At 40.6% G+C, this 18,129-nt stretch overlaps 1 protein-coding gene across 1 annotated transcript in view; it reads right to left on the bottom strand.

Annotated features, from left to right (window-relative positions):
- LRRC2 (leucine rich repeat containing 2) overlaps positions 1–18,129 on the bottom strand; it is a 67,959-nt gene that overhangs the window by 7,955 nt on the left and 41,875 nt on the right. Inside the window, exons 4-8 of the mRNA XM_036914265.2 lie at positions 17,963–18,119; positions 11,230–11,366; positions 7,663–7,808; positions 6,117–6,272; positions 1,663–1,799 (exon numbers count right to left, since the gene is read on the bottom strand). Coding sequence (XP_036770160.1) covers positions 1,663–1,799; positions 6,117–6,272; positions 7,663–7,808; positions 11,230–11,366; positions 17,963–18,119 — 733 coding nt within the window. The remainder of the gene's footprint in view (positions 1–1,662; positions 1,800–6,116; positions 6,273–7,662; positions 7,809–11,229; positions 11,367–17,962; positions 18,120–18,129) is intronic.

Genomic DNA, 18,129 nt, shown 5'->3' with positions numbered 1-18,129 from the left:
TAAACAGGTTCAGGAACATTTGGGAACCAGTGAGGGGCTTCACTTCCTCATCACTGAATCACATAAGTTGGAAATCCATGTGGACTCACTATTATCTACCTTTTCGCCTTAGAGCCATGGGCTCTGTGACTGACTCAGACATTAGTCTGATGAGGAAAGAGAGAAAAAAGGAAGACACCATAATAAAGAAAAGAAAACAAACAAACTTAAAAAAATTCAAACATGCCTGACCACGTGTAGGTTGAACTATTTAGAAATTGCCATGTTTGTAGGTCAAAACCAGGTGAATATTGGCAGCATCATTTGGTTCAACCCAATATGAGTATGTGAAGGATAGAATTATTATAATTATCTAGAAATAAGCAAATGTTTAAAAAATCTATCATCATTCAAGTTAATTTTTAAAAGCAAATTGTCTTTTTGCTGTCCACATAGATCCAAAGCTTAATACCTATTTTTGTTAATTCTTTCTTGCATTTTTACATTAATAGCATTAAGGTATAATTATGAGTAAATTAACAAAAAATGACAATAAAATTTTTCATAAGAGGAAAATTAGGCACCCCAAAGGTTGGTTTTGACATATAAGTGGCTATGTTAATTTGTTTCATGTTTAACATAAATGTCTAATTTATTGCATAATATTTCAGCATTCAAGACTAGGGATGGCCAAACAGAACTGAGGTAACTGTATAGAAATGTACTTAATTTAGTTGAGAAAATTTTAATTTGCCAAATAAATGGTAGTTTTCATTAGGTGAAACCTGTAAATCCTGAAGGTAACTAGCCATCTGCAGACATCTACTAACGGGAGGGGGAAACTCACATGCACGAGATTTTCTAGGGCGGTTGAGGGAAACTGCCCACAGGTGCTCATCTTCAAAGTCACGGGGACCAGGCTACCTCCTCCCCAAATTCACGGGTATGATGTCTATCTTCCTGTCAGGGCCGCACCCAGCTCACCAAAACAAAGAGAACTGAGAAACTCAGGGATAACTCTCAGAGAAAGAGGTGGTGATTGGAAGAACAAAGACTTTTTTATGCCTTTTTCCTGTGACACCCGGTGCTTGTGACAAGAGGAAGGGGCCCTCAGCCTTCCAGAACACTTTGGAAACAGCAACTGGGAAAAACCCTTCCTGCCCTTCCTGAGGGGCTGGGATGCCCAGGTTTCCCTGTGCGTCACCGCCCGGTGGGGAACAGAGACCAAGCTGACCTATCCTAACCTGCCGCCTTGTGGTTTTTCTTTTGTGATTTGTATATAGGTGTACCTCGAGTTATATAAGAGATGACTTTTCTAACACTGAATTTAAATGAGATTTGAAAGGAATCTTATTTTCCCATTAACTAGGATACCCGTTTGTCAATGTCACTAATTAAAAACTGATGTGCAGTTAGTAACGCAGTCCTCACACTTTGTGTATGTTTCCCAGACTATCTGTCAAATAGGTGATGTGTCAAGAATTCAAATGCACTAGGAAAATTTGATATTTAGAAGAAACACTTTTTTCTTTTCTCTTTTTTTTTTAGTAAATGGAAAAATAATTCTCAAGGTAACCTGCCCCTTACTGATGAACTTTTTGTCAATTTGACTTACATCAGTAAACACGTTGTGAGAGAGTTCTGTATATTCATTTTTAATAATTTTAAATATGAGTGACCTACCTCTTTCTTTAAGATCTTCAATATAGGCTTTCATAAATTCTTTATCAAAGCATTGGCGATCTTGTTCACTTTCCATCATTTCTTCACTACCTTGACATAGGGTATTATCAATAGGATTGTCCATAAGGCTTACAAATCTATTCAAAAAAAATATAGACAATATGACATTTTTACCTGTGCACTTTAACTGCAAAATTCTTCCTATAAGAAGTCAACCTTTGTAGTGAAATATCCCAAATTCCTATTTAACCTTGGAAGTCACAGTTGGCCACCCAACATAGCATGGATTTCCACTGCGGCATAATCCAATCAGTCTTGAGGCAGAGACTGTTCAGAGGCCTGCCTGGGAACTGAGAGCTACCTAGGTGTGGACTGAGGACAGCGGCAGGAGGCTGTGAGGGAAACAGCAACACGCTGTCTCGGTCAGATCCTTCAGACTGGATGTCCTGCTCGGCTTGGTATTACTCCCCATGAGTGACACCAAACGCTATGAGATGGCTAGATCAGAAGGGACTCAGACAATCCTCACAAGAGTCATCTAAAAAATGGACTACTGCCACACAGAAAGAAGCTAAAGGAGAGAAACTAAAATGGCATTTGAACTCCCATTTTCACAATTTTGAAAGATGCTTTTCTATGTGGAGGATGATATAATTGTTTCAATTCAAAATAGGAAATCCTTCGAATGGTTTTTGGTTGCAGTTGGCCTGCTGTCTTGGGTGTTAGCGTTGTTCTCATTGCTTTATAGAAAGGCTACTCTCTCAGATAGATGATAAGATAGATAGATTGATAGATTGATAGATGGACTATCTGGGCCATGTATCTGTCACATTTTAACATATCTATTTTGCCACTTCATTTTCCTTTTAATTTTGTTTACTGTCTAAAGATGGATGAAGCAAAAAAGTTTTAATTTTTACGTAGACAGGTCTGCTCAAATTTTCCTTTTCAATCTCTTTCACTGAATTAATTCTTATTGTCCTACCCTATCCAAAAGAAGCCTGTATTTTGTCATTCTTTAATTTTTCTAAAGTAATCACTGTACCTATTTTGAAATTTGAATAGTGCAATGATACTTTTCATTAAAGCAGCAGTCTCTCGCCGCATCACCTTGTGGCTCTCAGACTCCAGAGGCAATCTCCTTCATCGGTTAATCACTGTGTTTTCCTCAATTTATTTGAAATTTCTCTTACCATAGGACAAATACGTCGATGTTGCTTAAAGTGGAGGTACTCCTTCCCTTCTCTCTAGTAGCCCAGTACTCCTGCTCCCCAGTTGTTGTGATTATACTTTTACTTGTTCAATGTTCTATTATGAAAATGTTCAAACATTCAGGAAAGTTGAAAAAAGTTTACAGTGGACACCCCGTCCCCACCACCTAGGTTCCACATTTAACATTTTACAGCACTTGTTTTACCACACACCCACCAATCTATTCACCCACCAAGCCATCTTAGTTTCTGACACATTTCAGAGCACATCACAGACGTCATGTACTTCTACTTTTACAATGTAAATGTCAACATCATCTGTATTCTGATCTGTAACCATACTTAACTTTGCCATTTGCCTGCAGTTAGATTCTAAAACTGAAAATCAATACACAACACTTGTACTTTTACAAAGTCCTCTGGTAGGGCTTGGTGGTACCTTCGAATCTGAGAATGAGACAGTGAGGTGCTGGCTGGGCCCCTGCGCAGGCAGGCGGGGTCTGCCCAGGGCCATCCTCCCTGTGGGGGTCTCTGAGACAGGGGGCTGGCCAGTTCGCTGGGCAGCCTCCAAACCCAGAACTCCCGAGTCTTCCCCCCAAGGCCACCCTAGAGGAAACCCAGGCTTTTGGTCAGGGGGCTGGGCTCCTGGTACTCAGTGGTCTGCCCAATGGAACCAAGGAGACTGGAGTGTAGGGCATCACCTGGTTATGTGAAATTTCCCTTTTCTCCTTCAGTTTTAAGCTCTGCAGTCTGTATCTCCTGTACCCATAATTTCTGGCCAGCAAGCTTCCTCAGAGTCTTCCAGGGCAGGCGGGCTTGTTACTTGATTTGTCCTCTGAGCTACTTCATCGTGTTTTCATCACCACCACTATTCTGTCTGCTGGGTGCTTTCCATAAATGCATTGGGATCTCTCATCCTGGAAAGGCCTGCCCCTGTTTTCTCCATATTGTGGGCTTATGTGGTTTTTTATTTTTTGCTTCATTTAATGGGGTCTCAAGAAGGAGGTGTTAAATATATGATCAATCCCCCATCGTTAATATGTTTCTTCTTCTTTTGATAGTTTCATTTTTATATTTAATCTGTGGCTTAATCTAGATGCCTTTCTATATGCCATATATATATGATTTTTGCCATATCCAAGAATTTTATCATTGATAATATTTATGAAATTTCACATTCAAACCATGAAATTCCTCATAAGGACCATACAGATCCATCTGCAAGTGGAATATGATTGATACAAACAAAACCCACAAAAAAAAAAACAGAACAGATGGCTGTCCTGAGAGGTGTGGAGACTGGGTGGAGGCGGCAGGTGGCCTTGCTGCCCTCGCGGGCTGGGGCTTCCACGCAGAAGCTCGGAAGGGCCCAGCTTTACATGTTTCATATGCTCTAAAGCTCCCTTATGCTATAAAGTGAACAGGCTTTGTCCTTTTCTAATTAGCCAAATTCCTCAATAGTGTATTTAGTTGTTCATACCCTCCCCATTGGCTTATAAAAATCTCTGTATCATATATTAAGGTTGATTTCAGGACTATCTCTTTTGTTCGATAATCTATCTGTAAATCAATGCCTAGTACCATGTGATTTTGATATTACACCTTTTAAACACATTATAATCTTCAGTAAGGCAAATTCTGTCACATTACTTGTTTTCCAAAATTATCATTGCTGTTCTTAGCTTTTTGCCTTTCAGATATACTTTTAAATCAGTTTTTCAAACCCAAAAAAGGAATTCCACTGGAGGTATGATTGGAATAATATTATACTTACGTATAACTTTCAGAGGAAGTCACATCTTTGCAGTCCTTTCATCCAGAAAAGATACAGTACGACTCTCCAAATATTCAAGACCTCTTTGATATTCTCTGGGAACAGTTTTTAGTTCTCTTCATTCACTCTTAGTTCTCAAAAGAGCTATCGTTTCTAGGGCTTTTCCTAGATAATTTGTATTTTTTGTATCACTATTGCTGCCATAATTTCTTCCATTATTTTCCTATAGCTACTTCTAGGAAATGAGTAAGCTATTGAATTCTTAATGCAAACATATCTAATCATTTTATTAAACTTTCTTAATTCAAAGAGTTTCTATCTGATTCTCTTAGATTTCCAAGTCCTACAATTTATCATTGGAAATGGCTTTAGTCACCCACATACAGGTCGCAGTTTTCCACTGACCAGAGGCTCCCCTCCTATTCTTGGATGGGAGGCTGCCATACCTCCTCCCAGTTGCCTAAATGTAGCAGGGGCTCTAGAGGTAGATCCCACTACCCCTCTCACCTGTGAGCCTTTTCTTACCCAGACAGCATTCACAAGATGGCCAAGAATAGGACAGTTCCAGGAGAGAGAGTGTGGTGGGGCAGGGGGAGAAGCTGTCATGCATCTCTGTTAATCTTGTGCTTATACAGGAGTGAATTTAGTCTCTTTCTTCTCAATAGTTAACCTCTTTATTTCTATTTGCTGCACATCTGATTGCAAGGACCAGAAGATAAGGAAGATCCATGCTAATAGTGAGTATTTACCACTGAGAGAACTGGGAGTCCCAGGAAAATACTCCCGTGAGTGGTGATTTTAGTAAGCAACTGGTGTTCAAGGCAAATGGGCCTCTGGACACAGTGCAGACATGGCCCTCACTGGAGTGGCCTCCTGTAAAAGGGATAGGCCAGAATGGTCTCAGGGTAGAGCTGATGGGGGAACCCCAAAGCCCCAGATTCTGGCAGGACACTCTAGCAGGAGGCCAAGGGGTCACACCCTGGAGTCAGCTTCAGGGGAGGGGGTGCTGGGCTTTTCAAGCCCACCTACAAGGTAGGGAAGACTATTAAATTTCTCACACCAGATCAGAGTCTGTTTGTATCATTTGCATGGATGTTTTTTCCTTAGTTTTTGGGTGGTTTACAGATTCCTTTAAGGAAACCACGAAGGGTGAGATGACCAGGGAGGATGCAATAGCCACTGACCCCTCCAGGTCGCTGGTAATGTGAGCACTGAGCGACAGAACAGGGAGTCTTGGGCATGTGTCCCGTTGTGCCAGGAGGTGGCATTTGTCCAGAAATCCTCTGAGCTCTGCCTCCCACTCTACTGGGCAAAAACTCAAAATCCTGTAAAAAGGCATCAGAACTTCCGTCAACTGGGATCAGGTCCTTAGAGTACAAGATCATCGAATCCAGGTCCTGAGCCCGGCACTCAGCCTCCAGATGCTTCTTACCTTGTGTCTCAGTGTGCATCCACCAGGATCTACTCACTTTAAATGTGTGGATGAGTCACAAAGGGCCGTCGGGAGCTCCACCAGGTGGTTCCCGCTGACGACAAACAAGGCGAGCTTCTTTAGGTTAAGCAAGGCGTAAGGGAGATAGGTCAGCCTGTTCTTATACAAGAGAAAAGTCTGCAGCTCTTCCAGCCTAAAAAGAAGTAGAAAAGGATAGAACACAAGGACGTAGCTTCATAGCTAAGACAACCATTGTGAATTACAAATAAATTCTAGTACAACATCTCCACTGAGTTTTTTTGTGTGAGTGTGACCCTTATGAGAATAAACTGACTTTAAAAAATTTAAACAAATAGAGTCATGCCAGGTGACTCAACTTGTTTTTTTTTTTTTAATTTTACTGACTTAGTTGCAAGTTGAAGACATAAATACAGCAGCAGGATAAGCATATTACACAATATACAACAGGCTGTGATGGGCCATAAACATCAATACATCCCTCCCTCAAAGTGTCTGCCACATTCCCAGGGATTAACGGGGATGGGAAAGCAATGATGCTACTGGTGGAGTGAGAATAAACAAATCACAGCGACACATTTCCTTTTGTATTTCTTGAAAGCAGAGTCATTCTTCTCCCATCATATTTTCTAACTTTAAAATACAGAGAAACCTACAGGATGAAAAGGAAATGGGCAAACTATGCTCCAGATAGGTTTTACTCTGTTTTCCATTTTATTCCAACGCTATGATCCTCCTCCAGATTTTTCCATCATTCACTTGCAAAATTTTGACTGATCTCACAGATATTTCACAAAGTTCCCCTTGTGTTTCAAACCAAAACAATGCCCGCTTAGTCTCATCTTAGCATTGATACACATCATATGTACCAGAGCAGAAGAAGGTCCTATGAGGTGGCCTTCAGGACTAAGCCATTTTTGGCTTCTGTGTCATGACAACTTATTTATGGTACTTTATAAAGAGGATTGTGAATTCCTAGAGACCAGAGGTTTTGTTTCACTTACCACTTTAAACCCAGCCCACTCTTCAGGCCTGCCATACGGAAGCCTTGGTGGACTGAATGAATGACTAAATGAATCTTACATGATCAGTGTAATAATTATTTTTTAAACATGAAATAGCTTTAAGGATATAATTTAAAAACCTTACTATGTGTATCAATTCTGCTTGAAAGATTATCTGTAATAAATCAATAAATGAAATTAATAAAAGCTATTGTCATTGATATCTAAACATAGAAGGATGTATTTCTGTTCTACATATAATAAATTTACTTTTCCACTTTTCCAGGGGAAAGTTAATGTTGCCATTCTACTGAAGATCATAATAAATTCACCAAGGCAATGAAGATGTGTTCAAATGCACATATGTATACATATATATGTATGAAGCAGACTGGGAAGTGTCTTATATAAAGAACCAGACTCATTTCCTAGAAACAATATACTCTGGAAATTCATTGCTTTCAGAGAACATTCATATGTTATGCATGTTTAAAACGTTAACAACATTTGAGGTGTTAGTAACTAATTCATATACCTCACCTTCAGAATGCAAGTAGCTACCTGTCTATATCTTGTGGTAGGTCATTCAGGTTATTGTTGCTGATATCCAACCACTGCAAATTAGACATCCTCAGGACACAGATCGGGACACTGGAAAACTTGTTTGCTGAGATATCTACAAATACAACCTTCTTCAAATTACTTAACTAGAAAGGAATAACAAAAGATTCCAATTACTCTTCTAAGAGTGGGAATTAAGTTTGACTGATAATTTTTAGATTAATGTTTATTCCCAGAGACATTCCTATGAATATATGCAAGACAGATAAATAGAGTATGTACTTTGGATCCCCTACAATGTGTCATTCGCTGTGCTACTTACTGGGGGTGCAAAGATAAAAAGCACATAGTGGCTGCCCTTGAGAAGTTTATGCTTTCAAAGAGAAGCAATGCAGTTTTATACAGTAAGAACTAATGTGAAGAAATTTTCAACTTGCAATGTTCAGTAACACTGAAATAAATGGCTAATCTGCCCAACGTCATGGCAGGGTAAAGGTCAGAGGTCAGGAAAGGTTTCACAGAGAATGGAATGCCTGAATTGGGTCCTGAGATTCCTGGACAGGTAGAACGGTAGGGCAGAAAACTCAAGGTGGGGAACAGCAGGTGCAAAGTCACAAAGGACAGAAAGTGCATGCCTTAAAGAGTAGACTGCCAGGGAAGACTGCCATAGGAGTTCAGGCAAATCTTAAAAAGGCTCACATTTGAATTGGTGAAGTGACACAGCAAACACTCAGAAATCTCACTGTTTATGTCTTATGTCCATAATGCATGTTTTTAACATGGCAACTGAAATATGTAGGAAAGTATATCTTTATTTCAAATGCAAATATGTGAGTATTGAATAAGATATGAAAAGTTATCTCCTATTTGGATTTGTTCATGTAAGTCCAGTAGTGACAATGAAATAGAGAAGGAACCTCCTTTTGTTGACTCATTTTGAGAATCCACAAATAAAACTTAGACTGCCTCCCAAAACACATTTGCAAAACTGTAATGCAATAGGGAGAAGTTGGACCAATAGAAGTTAGTACTGAAATGCAGAGAAAAAGGAAGGAGCAGGCTTGTGCTTCTGTATAATACCCAATTCCATTTTACCAAATGTGCTTTAGTGAGACACAGGTGCTTTAGAGAAACACCAGTCAAATTCATCCTATTGAAAGGGCACATTCTAATTTTGCTCTTGTGTTGAATTCACAAAAATGAATATGAAGACAGGGACAGTGAATAAGTGGTGAAGAAAGACATTTTGGGTGCCCCTAATTCAGTCTGAAGCTTCTGACTGTGCTGCCAGGGTCATCAGGCCAGAGGAAAAATCAGGACAGAATCACCATCATCTCTCTTCTTTCTTCTTTTTATAATGACTATAGAAAATACATTTTTTAGACTGTAAAATAATTTATTGGGGATATTTTAAGGAAATAACTGAAGACTTGTTTGAAAATGAGAGTAAGGAAAAATCACAGAGGCACTGAACGAGCAAGGGGAGCAGTTACCTGGATACAGTCGCTTCCCGCCAGCTACTTTCTCCAAGGACCGTGGAAAACGCTCACATACTGTTTTGAAAAGTAATTATACTTGTTTGAAAATTCCAATGTTGTCCACGTAAAAATCTGATTCAGTCAGAGTAAATACAATGCTTATCTACCCAGAAGTTTCACTGTCTGTACCTTCGTCTCAGATTTCCTGGCAGTGCGGTCCCCTAACCTCTTATGGGTCATTCATGCCACTTCCTGTTATCTGAATTTTAATTCAGGGCTGTGCCACTTATTTGCATAAGAAACCTCCTCATGAAGATAGGCACAGTGTGAATACATTTAACCCTACTGAACGGTACACTTAAAAATGGTTGAGGTGGTAAATTTAATGTCATGTGTTTTTATCCACAGTTTTTTAAAAATGCCAGCACTTAGGTATGGCATTGAGGCAAAACAGTGGTTTCCTGGGGCTGCAGAGACTAGAAGCAGGGGTGTTGTGTGCTTCCTTTAAATAAATGCAAGTTGGACACATGGCATCCAGACACCCTCACAGATGTTACTCCCTTCAATATGACCATGCATGTCTTCAGTACTGAATTAGCAAAGTTATATATGAGAAGAGTCAAAAATGAACTATTATAACAGAGCCAACTGGGGAGTTATAACAAATACTGTGCATTTATAGAATCCCATTCAAAGCAAAGAGCCAAAAAACCTATATCCAGAGTACATTTGCTCCCATAGATGTCAGTGTAGGTCAGGGAAACCAGCGGTAAGTTGCTGTTTGCCAGGGAAAAAAAACAACCAGTGCCATGGTTGCCTAGTACGACCTGCTTCTCCAGCTCGTAAGGATTAACTGCTAACTGGCCAAGGCAGAATTCTGAGAAAGTGATGGAAATATCCTAAAACCAAATTATGGTGAATTGTACATTCCTAGTGGGTGAAGTCTATGGTATGTAAATTGTATCTCACTACAGGGGGAAAAAAATAGAAGAAGACATGGAGACCAGCCTAGGCACCTAGGAGGCTGTGGTCTCAGTCAACAGGACAATCAACACAGGCTTAGACTAGGGTGTTGGCACAAAGGTGTTGGGCAGTAGTCAGGCACGGAACATATTCTGAAGGGCAGGCCAATGGGACTGACTTATGGAGTGGTTAGGGCCATGGGAGTAAGTGAGGTCAAAGATGGCTCGGTTGCTTCCAGCCTGAACATCGGAGAGAAAACTGATCTACACTGGGTTAGACCGGGGAATGAGCAGACTTGCGCAGGGAACTCTGACCCCTGGCCGAGCACCTCACCAGGACCATCGCCAGGCATCTCCAGGGGTGCGCTGGTGCTGAGTGAAAGCAGCTACTTCTTCCCACTCAGTTTCCAGGGAAGGAGAGGAACACCCCTCCTAGGACTATAATCAGTGGCCAGGCCTTGTCAGAACCTCACCAGCAGTACTACTTCCAACCTGTTCATTACCAGCAGGATGTGGAATCCTTCTCTCTCTTCAACACAAGAAGCTTATTGAGTTTTATTTGGCAATAAAAACTGTTCACTGTTGTTTGTTCCATTTTATCAGAAAGTGATTTAAAATCATTTTTTCCAACAAACACAGACAAAAAGAAACTAATGTTTTTAAATTAATGGACTTGTTAAATCCTATCCGACTTTAGTTATCTACAAATTTTATTATGAGTATACAAAAATTTCTTTTTAATCTAACCCCTCTTTTATTATTTTTAATTTATTTAATTTTAGTTCCAACTGCTCCCAATTTATCTCACCATTTTGGATAAACAGATCAGGATCTATATTACAGACAATAGGCATCATATGTTAAACTAAAATATCTTGTGTGAAAAGAGGGTATTTGCCTAGTTTTCCTTGGACAGCATTTCTGAACTTAAATTCAGGTCCTGGCCTTGCGTAAGAATATTTGAAAAGATCTTATAATAGCTGGTATTGGGTGATTGAAATGTCAGGAATCTGTGACTTAATAAAGATGGATTTCATTTTCTAAAACTGTTTCCCCATATTATAGACCATTCCATGCCATAAACCAAATAAAAGCAAATCATAGTGCAAAAATGTGTACTTTCTTACTTCAAAGGGGAGCTCAGTTAATTCGAGATTTCCAGAAAGATCCAGTCTCTCAAGATTTTCACAGTCTCCCAGTTCTTCAGGAATGCTCTTCAGATGGTTAAAACTCACATTGAGTTCTTTCAGGTTCTTCAAACAACCTGTCATTACAAAAAAAGTTAACATCCACGGAATAGGTCCTTTAATGTCTTTAAGAACAAAAAACACAACCAACATATAAAACATTTGTAAAATGATGATGGTAAAGGCATTAGACATAATTTTGTATGTGTTTTCTTAAGCACTCCTTATTGATGCCTGCTCATCTTTCATCCTGAGCATTTTGGTCCTTGACCAGAGCATTTTTGCTTACTCTACCTGTTTAATTCTTGAGGAAACTACAGGTCAGTGAGTGCAGGGGATCTGTCCTCCATGTAGTGTGGTCAGGCCCCAGCACTCTCAGACTTCAAACCACTTTGCAATTACATGATAATTAAATAACAGGCAATGGATCTGAAGAGTGGCTCAGTGCCTAGGAAGTCCAGTGACCAGCTGTGGCCTATTGGTGGGCTCTACAGAGAAGCAGGCTAGGTGTTGAAATACGCACAAAGCTTTATTATGTATGTGGTAAATGATTCAAACAAGTAGATTGTTTATAATAGTGTATAATTAACCATTCGTCTTTGGCTTTATATTTGCATTGATTTAATTATGACATATCACACTTCCTAAAGAATATGCTACAAGTCCCTTTCACAGGCAGGAAGTGAACATGCCAAGAACAGGCAATAATCGGATTGATTGAGAAAAACTGCATTCCAATTCTGTCCTGATGGAATAAATACATAACCAGTTCCAAACCAGAAACCAGCACAAAAACTATATATTTAATACTCCAGAAATCATGTTATGCACATTCTAGGGCATGGAATACCATCAGGAAACCAAAATTATTGCTTACTTTTGCAGAGTAGGCATTCAGCCTACAAATCTCTTGCGGTTCATAAGTGAGAAAGGGAGACATACAAGGAGTACATTGGAGGCAGGGCCATTTTTGAATCAGTTTTGCTGTTCTCACTGTTTGTTAGAAGATAATGGTAATGCTGTGGAAATAAGTAGCCTAAGTTACCTACCTGGTATACACTGAAAGCCTTATACTCAGATATTGTGGTTAAAATAGCAGGATGGACAAAGGGGCCAAAATAAGGGAAGACTGTTTCTCTTCTGGGGATGCCTTGTGAATATATGATTAAACTACTGGTATCCAGAGCCCCAGTTTCTGTTTAAATCCTCCTTTTGTTTAGATACAAAAAGTAAAGCATTGGCCTGGTTGGTGTGAATGTTCTGCGTCATGTCTAATTTTCACCCAGCCAAGCAAACTTTTCTATTAAAGAATTACATGACCTGGTTGATGGAGGTATTTGCTCCAGTGCATTAGGAACACATTTATGCCAATTCTATGTTCATTTGACTATCATGAGAGGATACAGAGAAGATGAAGTAACTAGAGACAAAGTTTTATAATAGAACCTTCTTAAAGATGGCCAAAGAACAAGTAATAGCTTTAGAAAGTCTACACCAAGGATAACATTTGAATAAATTGTAGACACAAATACATTGTATATGTTTATATTCAATTGTATATAAACACTTCTTTTCCTTTCTCTATGTCCTAGTAAGAATTTGGCACTATTCATCTGACAAATAAATGTGGCTGTTTTCTCCAGCAGAGCTGGTTTAGAGCCAATGGGCATGGAAGGGCATTACACATAATTTGGTTGGGTTTTTTTTATATGTATACTCTTTGTAAATGTCTACTCATCTTTTATCCTGAACATTTGGTTCTGCTCTAAGAAGGTTGCTGCCCCTCACACCCACCAGTGCACAGTGTCTTAGGCAGCAAGAGGCCACTTTGCTGATACACCTGGGAAGCAAAGCACTATGGCTGACAACTCTCAGGCCATGGGAAGCCAGCCTCACCAGCCACATGCCCTAGTAAACAAGGCTTTGGAAAATGGAACACAGTTCCTCCTCACAAAAATGAGCACACTACAATAGCGTCTATTATTCACTGGTTTGAAACCTTCTTAGAAAACACACTTAAGAGTTACTAAACTTGTCTACCTTTATATTTCAAACACAGTTAATAATAGTCAACTATAGCACTTTAAAAATGCACAGCACGTTATAAACTACAAATTGCTTTCATGGGCATTATCTCATTTGATTCAGGTCTTCACAAGCCTCTCTATGTGGTTGGGCAGGTATTTCCTTAGGAGCCTTACTCTGCTGTGTGAGCAGAGTGTGGAGAAAATTGTGCAACTTACACAGACTCACACAGCTGCCTGCAGCCTGGCCCTGCTCCTAACTGCTGCTGCTTCTCCCTGAGGAGATAGAATCCACTTCCGACGTGCTCACGGCTCCCAGCCACCACTCCTTTATAGCTTTTGGCACAGAAGCACTTTTTGTATTTGTTGATGATGCTTTGACCAATGTGTGTCTCTCCCACCAGACTACATGCTCCATGAGGTCAGGACTGTGTGTTTTGCTCACCATTTTCTCCTTAGGGTCTGGTGTAGTATCTAGCACATAATAAGTACTCAAATATTTTTGTTGTTGTTTGCATACAGTAGGTGCTTAATAAGTATGCTTTGAATGAATGGGTTGATGGATGCCTATGTGGATAAGCTAACTCAAATGAGCCATTCCAAAGAGGACTCAGTGAGGCAAGGCTGCAAATAAACTCTGAAAATATGACACATGAAGAGGGTGAAGGCTCATGGCAGCCCTATGCACAGGGCAGGGAGCTGTGTGCGGTAAACAAACACATGGGCTTTGCTCAGAAGAAAATGTGAGCCTGGTGAAGACAGGGGAGAGAGGAGCCCAGGGTACAGAATTGAGGAATGTGAATAAAACTCAAGTTAATGGAATGTCTTAAAGTCTACTTTCAAGGTTTCTAATTCTCTGTTTAAAAATACAACAGTTCTCACCATAATCACATAAGAAAAGTACATGAGTACTTGGCCAATGCCCTCTCACAAATGCAGGAATGAGGGTAAGAGGGCATATCTCAGGAGTTAGCTATTTTAAATCCATATAATGATAATTTCTTGGAGTTTCATAAAGGAGTTATGAGGATTCATTGCCACGCTTAATTTGGTGATGTCACATGTCAGAAGTAATTGCTTTTATAATGAGACAAAAACTACCCTGTCTGGTGACCACCCCTCCCTGTTCCCCTCCCAGCCTCAGTCAGCCCTCCATAGTTCTGCAGGCAACACTGTTAGAGACCCAGCCCCCACCTCCTTTATGACATACAGCTGTTCAGCATAAAAGAGCTCAAAACTCTTTGTTCCCATGTTCCTCTTTCTTGCTTGACTATCAGATCCTGCAGCTGATTTTTTAAAATTTATTTCTAGTTTGTAAGGAGTTATACCTGCTTATCCAGAAAGGGACATGCCCTGAATTGATATACTTTGATTTGTTTCACTACAGCACATTTGGAATGATTAATTCTAGATGTCAACAATACTTGTGTTTGTACAGAAAGAAATATACTTGAAATATCCCAAGTTAATAACACAAATAGTATCCAAAAATGAAATAACAAAGAAAACCATTCCCTAGTATAAGAGTTAGAACACTATCTAAATGATTCTAAGAATCTCTTTTTATTATTTTATTCTTACTTTTCTTATGAACATCCTTTGTGATAAAGAAAAATTTTATACTCACTTATCCTAAGAATCCCCAAACTGGGGACATGATCTATTTCTCTGCCATGTGAGAACAGGAGAAGAATCTGTCTCTTGGCCCAAGTCACAGATGTATTTGGATAAATTATAACCCATTGACTTAATATAGACTCAAAATCATAAGTTGGGCAATATAGGTACACTTCACTTAAATCCAATATAGAGTGTTTAAAGCTTCTGAGATTTCTTGTCCCCTCCCACTCACAGATTGACACACAAAACAATTCACTAGAGAATTTAGAGGTAACAAATGTTTTAAAGACCATCTAGTCTGACCCCTTATTGTACAAATGAGGATCCTAAGATCCAAAGAAGTTAAAATATTTGCCCAAGTTACTCAGACTAGAAATGTGCCTTCAGAATCTTAGACCTAGTATTCAGTTTACTAAGTTTACTAAGCTTAAAATATTTGAAGAAAAAGTTAAATAAATCATGCCATAATCATCACTCAGCCATTAGGGAGAATGAAGAAGATTTGGATATTCTGATATAAATAACATTACCATAAAGATAATAGTAATATGATGATGATTACACAGCTAGTAATGTCAGGAGTCTATCTGTTCTACGTGCCGTCTTTGTAGTATTTGTGTAATCCTCACAACAACCCTGTAGAGCAGGCACTATTATTGTCCCCACTTCACAGATAGGGCCGCTGCAAACTAGTGGGTGACCTGTCTAAGGTGACCTGCCAGCCAGTGGAAGATGCACACAGCCTGAACCTAGAGTCCGCCGCCGTCCTCATGGTGTGATGAGGGGAACACGCAAGGTGGAGGCTGGGGAACATGGTGGGAGCCCACTGTGTAAATGTATCTAGTTTGCATGTTTACATATATTTATAAATGGATATAGCTATGATGAGATCTAGAGAAGAACATGGGTGTATAATTTTGACACATGAAAAACTGTTAACAGTGCTTACTGAGAATTCACTTTGCATTTTAAACCTTTCCCGGATGTTGACTTTTCTGCCCCTCACCCCCCACACCCCCGTGAGGAATGTGAGCTCCGTGGAGGAGCCGTGGCTGCTCTGCGCCTGACACTCCAGTGGTGCCGCCTTACCTGATCCTCGCAGCAGCGGAATGGAGGGTATTGCGGCCCTCGCTCTGCAGGCGAGGGGGCTGGGAACGGAGCGGTGCCGCACAGCCTGGCCTCCCCTCACTCCTCGCTCCTTCGTCCTCCCCCGTGACCCAGGATGAACACCCCCTCACCCGGTGGTCTCAGCTCCGCTGCGCATGTGAATCAATGTGGGGAGTTTTTAAAAATGCTGATCCCAGGCCCAGAGATACTGATGGAATTGGTTTGCAGAGAGTCCCAGGCATTTGGATTTTATAAGCTCTTCAGGAATTATAATGTGTAGCTGTGATTAAGGACACTGCCCAAATCAAACTGGCTCCAAGAGCAGACAGACGCTGATCTGCCAGCAATAATTTCCAGGAAGGCATTTTTAGAGACTAATAAAAACATGTATTAAGCAGAGCAGCTATGGTGAAGTTTCAGACAGCTGTAAGCATGGAGCCATCCTGTCTGAGGCTCGGATTTCCCTTTTCAAGGGCTCCGTGCTTCCCACCCCATCTGTCTTGGGTTCCTGAGCCCAGGCTGACCAAATGGCAGAGATCCCCGAGTCTAGCGCACCCACTGAGGCTTTTCAGATGTACAAGGACAGAACGTTTCTACCTGAAAGGGGTTTTTTAAAGTAACTCAGTCCTCAGACATTTTACTCAGTGACTTATTGTAAGCCTCCCCCAAAATGACTTGGAAATCATGGGCTCTGGCTTCTAGCCCAGGCTCTCAAGGAGCCCCGGGCCCAGGACCCGGGTGATGATGCTAAGTCAGCTAATGCTGGGAGCTGGTCTCCCCAGTCTTTGAAACGTAGGAGTAAGAGGTAAGTGATCCCTAACATGTCAAAGATGGCACTTTTCAGCTATAAAAATATTAAGGCCCTTTCTACCTTCTCAGAAACAGGGCAAGGACACAGAAATACTTATGCTTATCAGGTTGGGGTTTAGTGTTACCCTTGTTGAAGCTACTTAGTTTTCCTGTAACTGTTTCATGGATATTGGCAGGGGACCTAAGTCTCTTGAACCAAAGACAACATATTTACATTAGTTGCCAATACTCCCAAGTTACAAGATGGGGACACAGACGGCCCATATAAATGCCATCCACAAGGTCATCGCAGCTGACAAAACACGGGGCTTGGTATCCCATTGCTGTTATAGCAAACAGTAAAAAAATGTGCTCTTCAGTTGGTTAAGACATCACCTTACCCATCAAGGCTGCAGATGCACAAACCGCCCTGACATCAGCCTGGGTGTAAAGGTGGTCAGGGCCACGTCATCTGAGCATACCCTGCCAGGTGGACATGGACAAGCACCAGAGGCCCAACCAACCACCCTGTATTCCCAGCACTTCAAACCACCTGCTGTAAACCAGTGCCATGCCATCCTGGCCTCTGGAGAATTTTCAGATTCCTATGGTGTACTACTGGTCCTAAGGCATGTGATGTGAGAATGGCACTCCATGTGGCCCCCTGACCTTTGCCCCCACACCTCGAGAGAAAGAGAAGCAGTATGATCACTGTGGTCTTCATTTTAAGATGTTGCAGCCAAACAAAAAAATTATTAAGAATTATAAAATTTTGATAAAAAATGACATAAGATTAACTTATCAGTGGACAAATATGAGAACAATATGTTGTATTATAGTAAACATGTCATTGCACGTTTGTATTTCTAAAACTAAAAGAAAATAAAAAGTTTCTAAACTCAGTGTTGCTCACTCATGAGACTTCTACTTTGTGAGTAATTAGCAAATGTCTGCATGTGCTGAGTTACTGACTTGAGATCGTGGCACTACTGCCCAAAGGGGACACTGTGAACAAGCAGGACAGAGGTCCTGCCCAGCCTTCCTGGGGCAGGAGGAGAAGCAAGCAGTTCAGTTCTCACGGGGTCACCTGCCTACCAGGCAAGCAGCCTGAAGGCTTCTGCTCAATAACATACCAATTTCAGCTGGAAGATGGGAGATGTGGTTTTTCGGCAGATTCAGAATTCTCATCGCTTGAAACAGCTCAACATACGTAGGAATGATTTGAATCAGGGTATTGCTTATGTGCCACTCTTTCAGGTGCGTCTGCTCCTTCAACCAATCTGGGAGCTCCTAAAATAGA

The sequence above is a fragment of the Manis pentadactyla genome, chromosome 1, assembly GCF_030020395.1.
Source record: "Manis pentadactyla isolate mManPen7 chromosome 1, mManPen7.hap1, whole genome shotgun sequence".
Classification (NCBI taxonomy): domain Eukaryota; kingdom Metazoa; phylum Chordata; class Mammalia; order Pholidota; family Manidae; genus Manis; species Manis pentadactyla.
The sequence above is the reverse complement of the archived record's forward strand: the minus strand, read 5'-3'. Positions and strand labels throughout refer to the sequence as shown.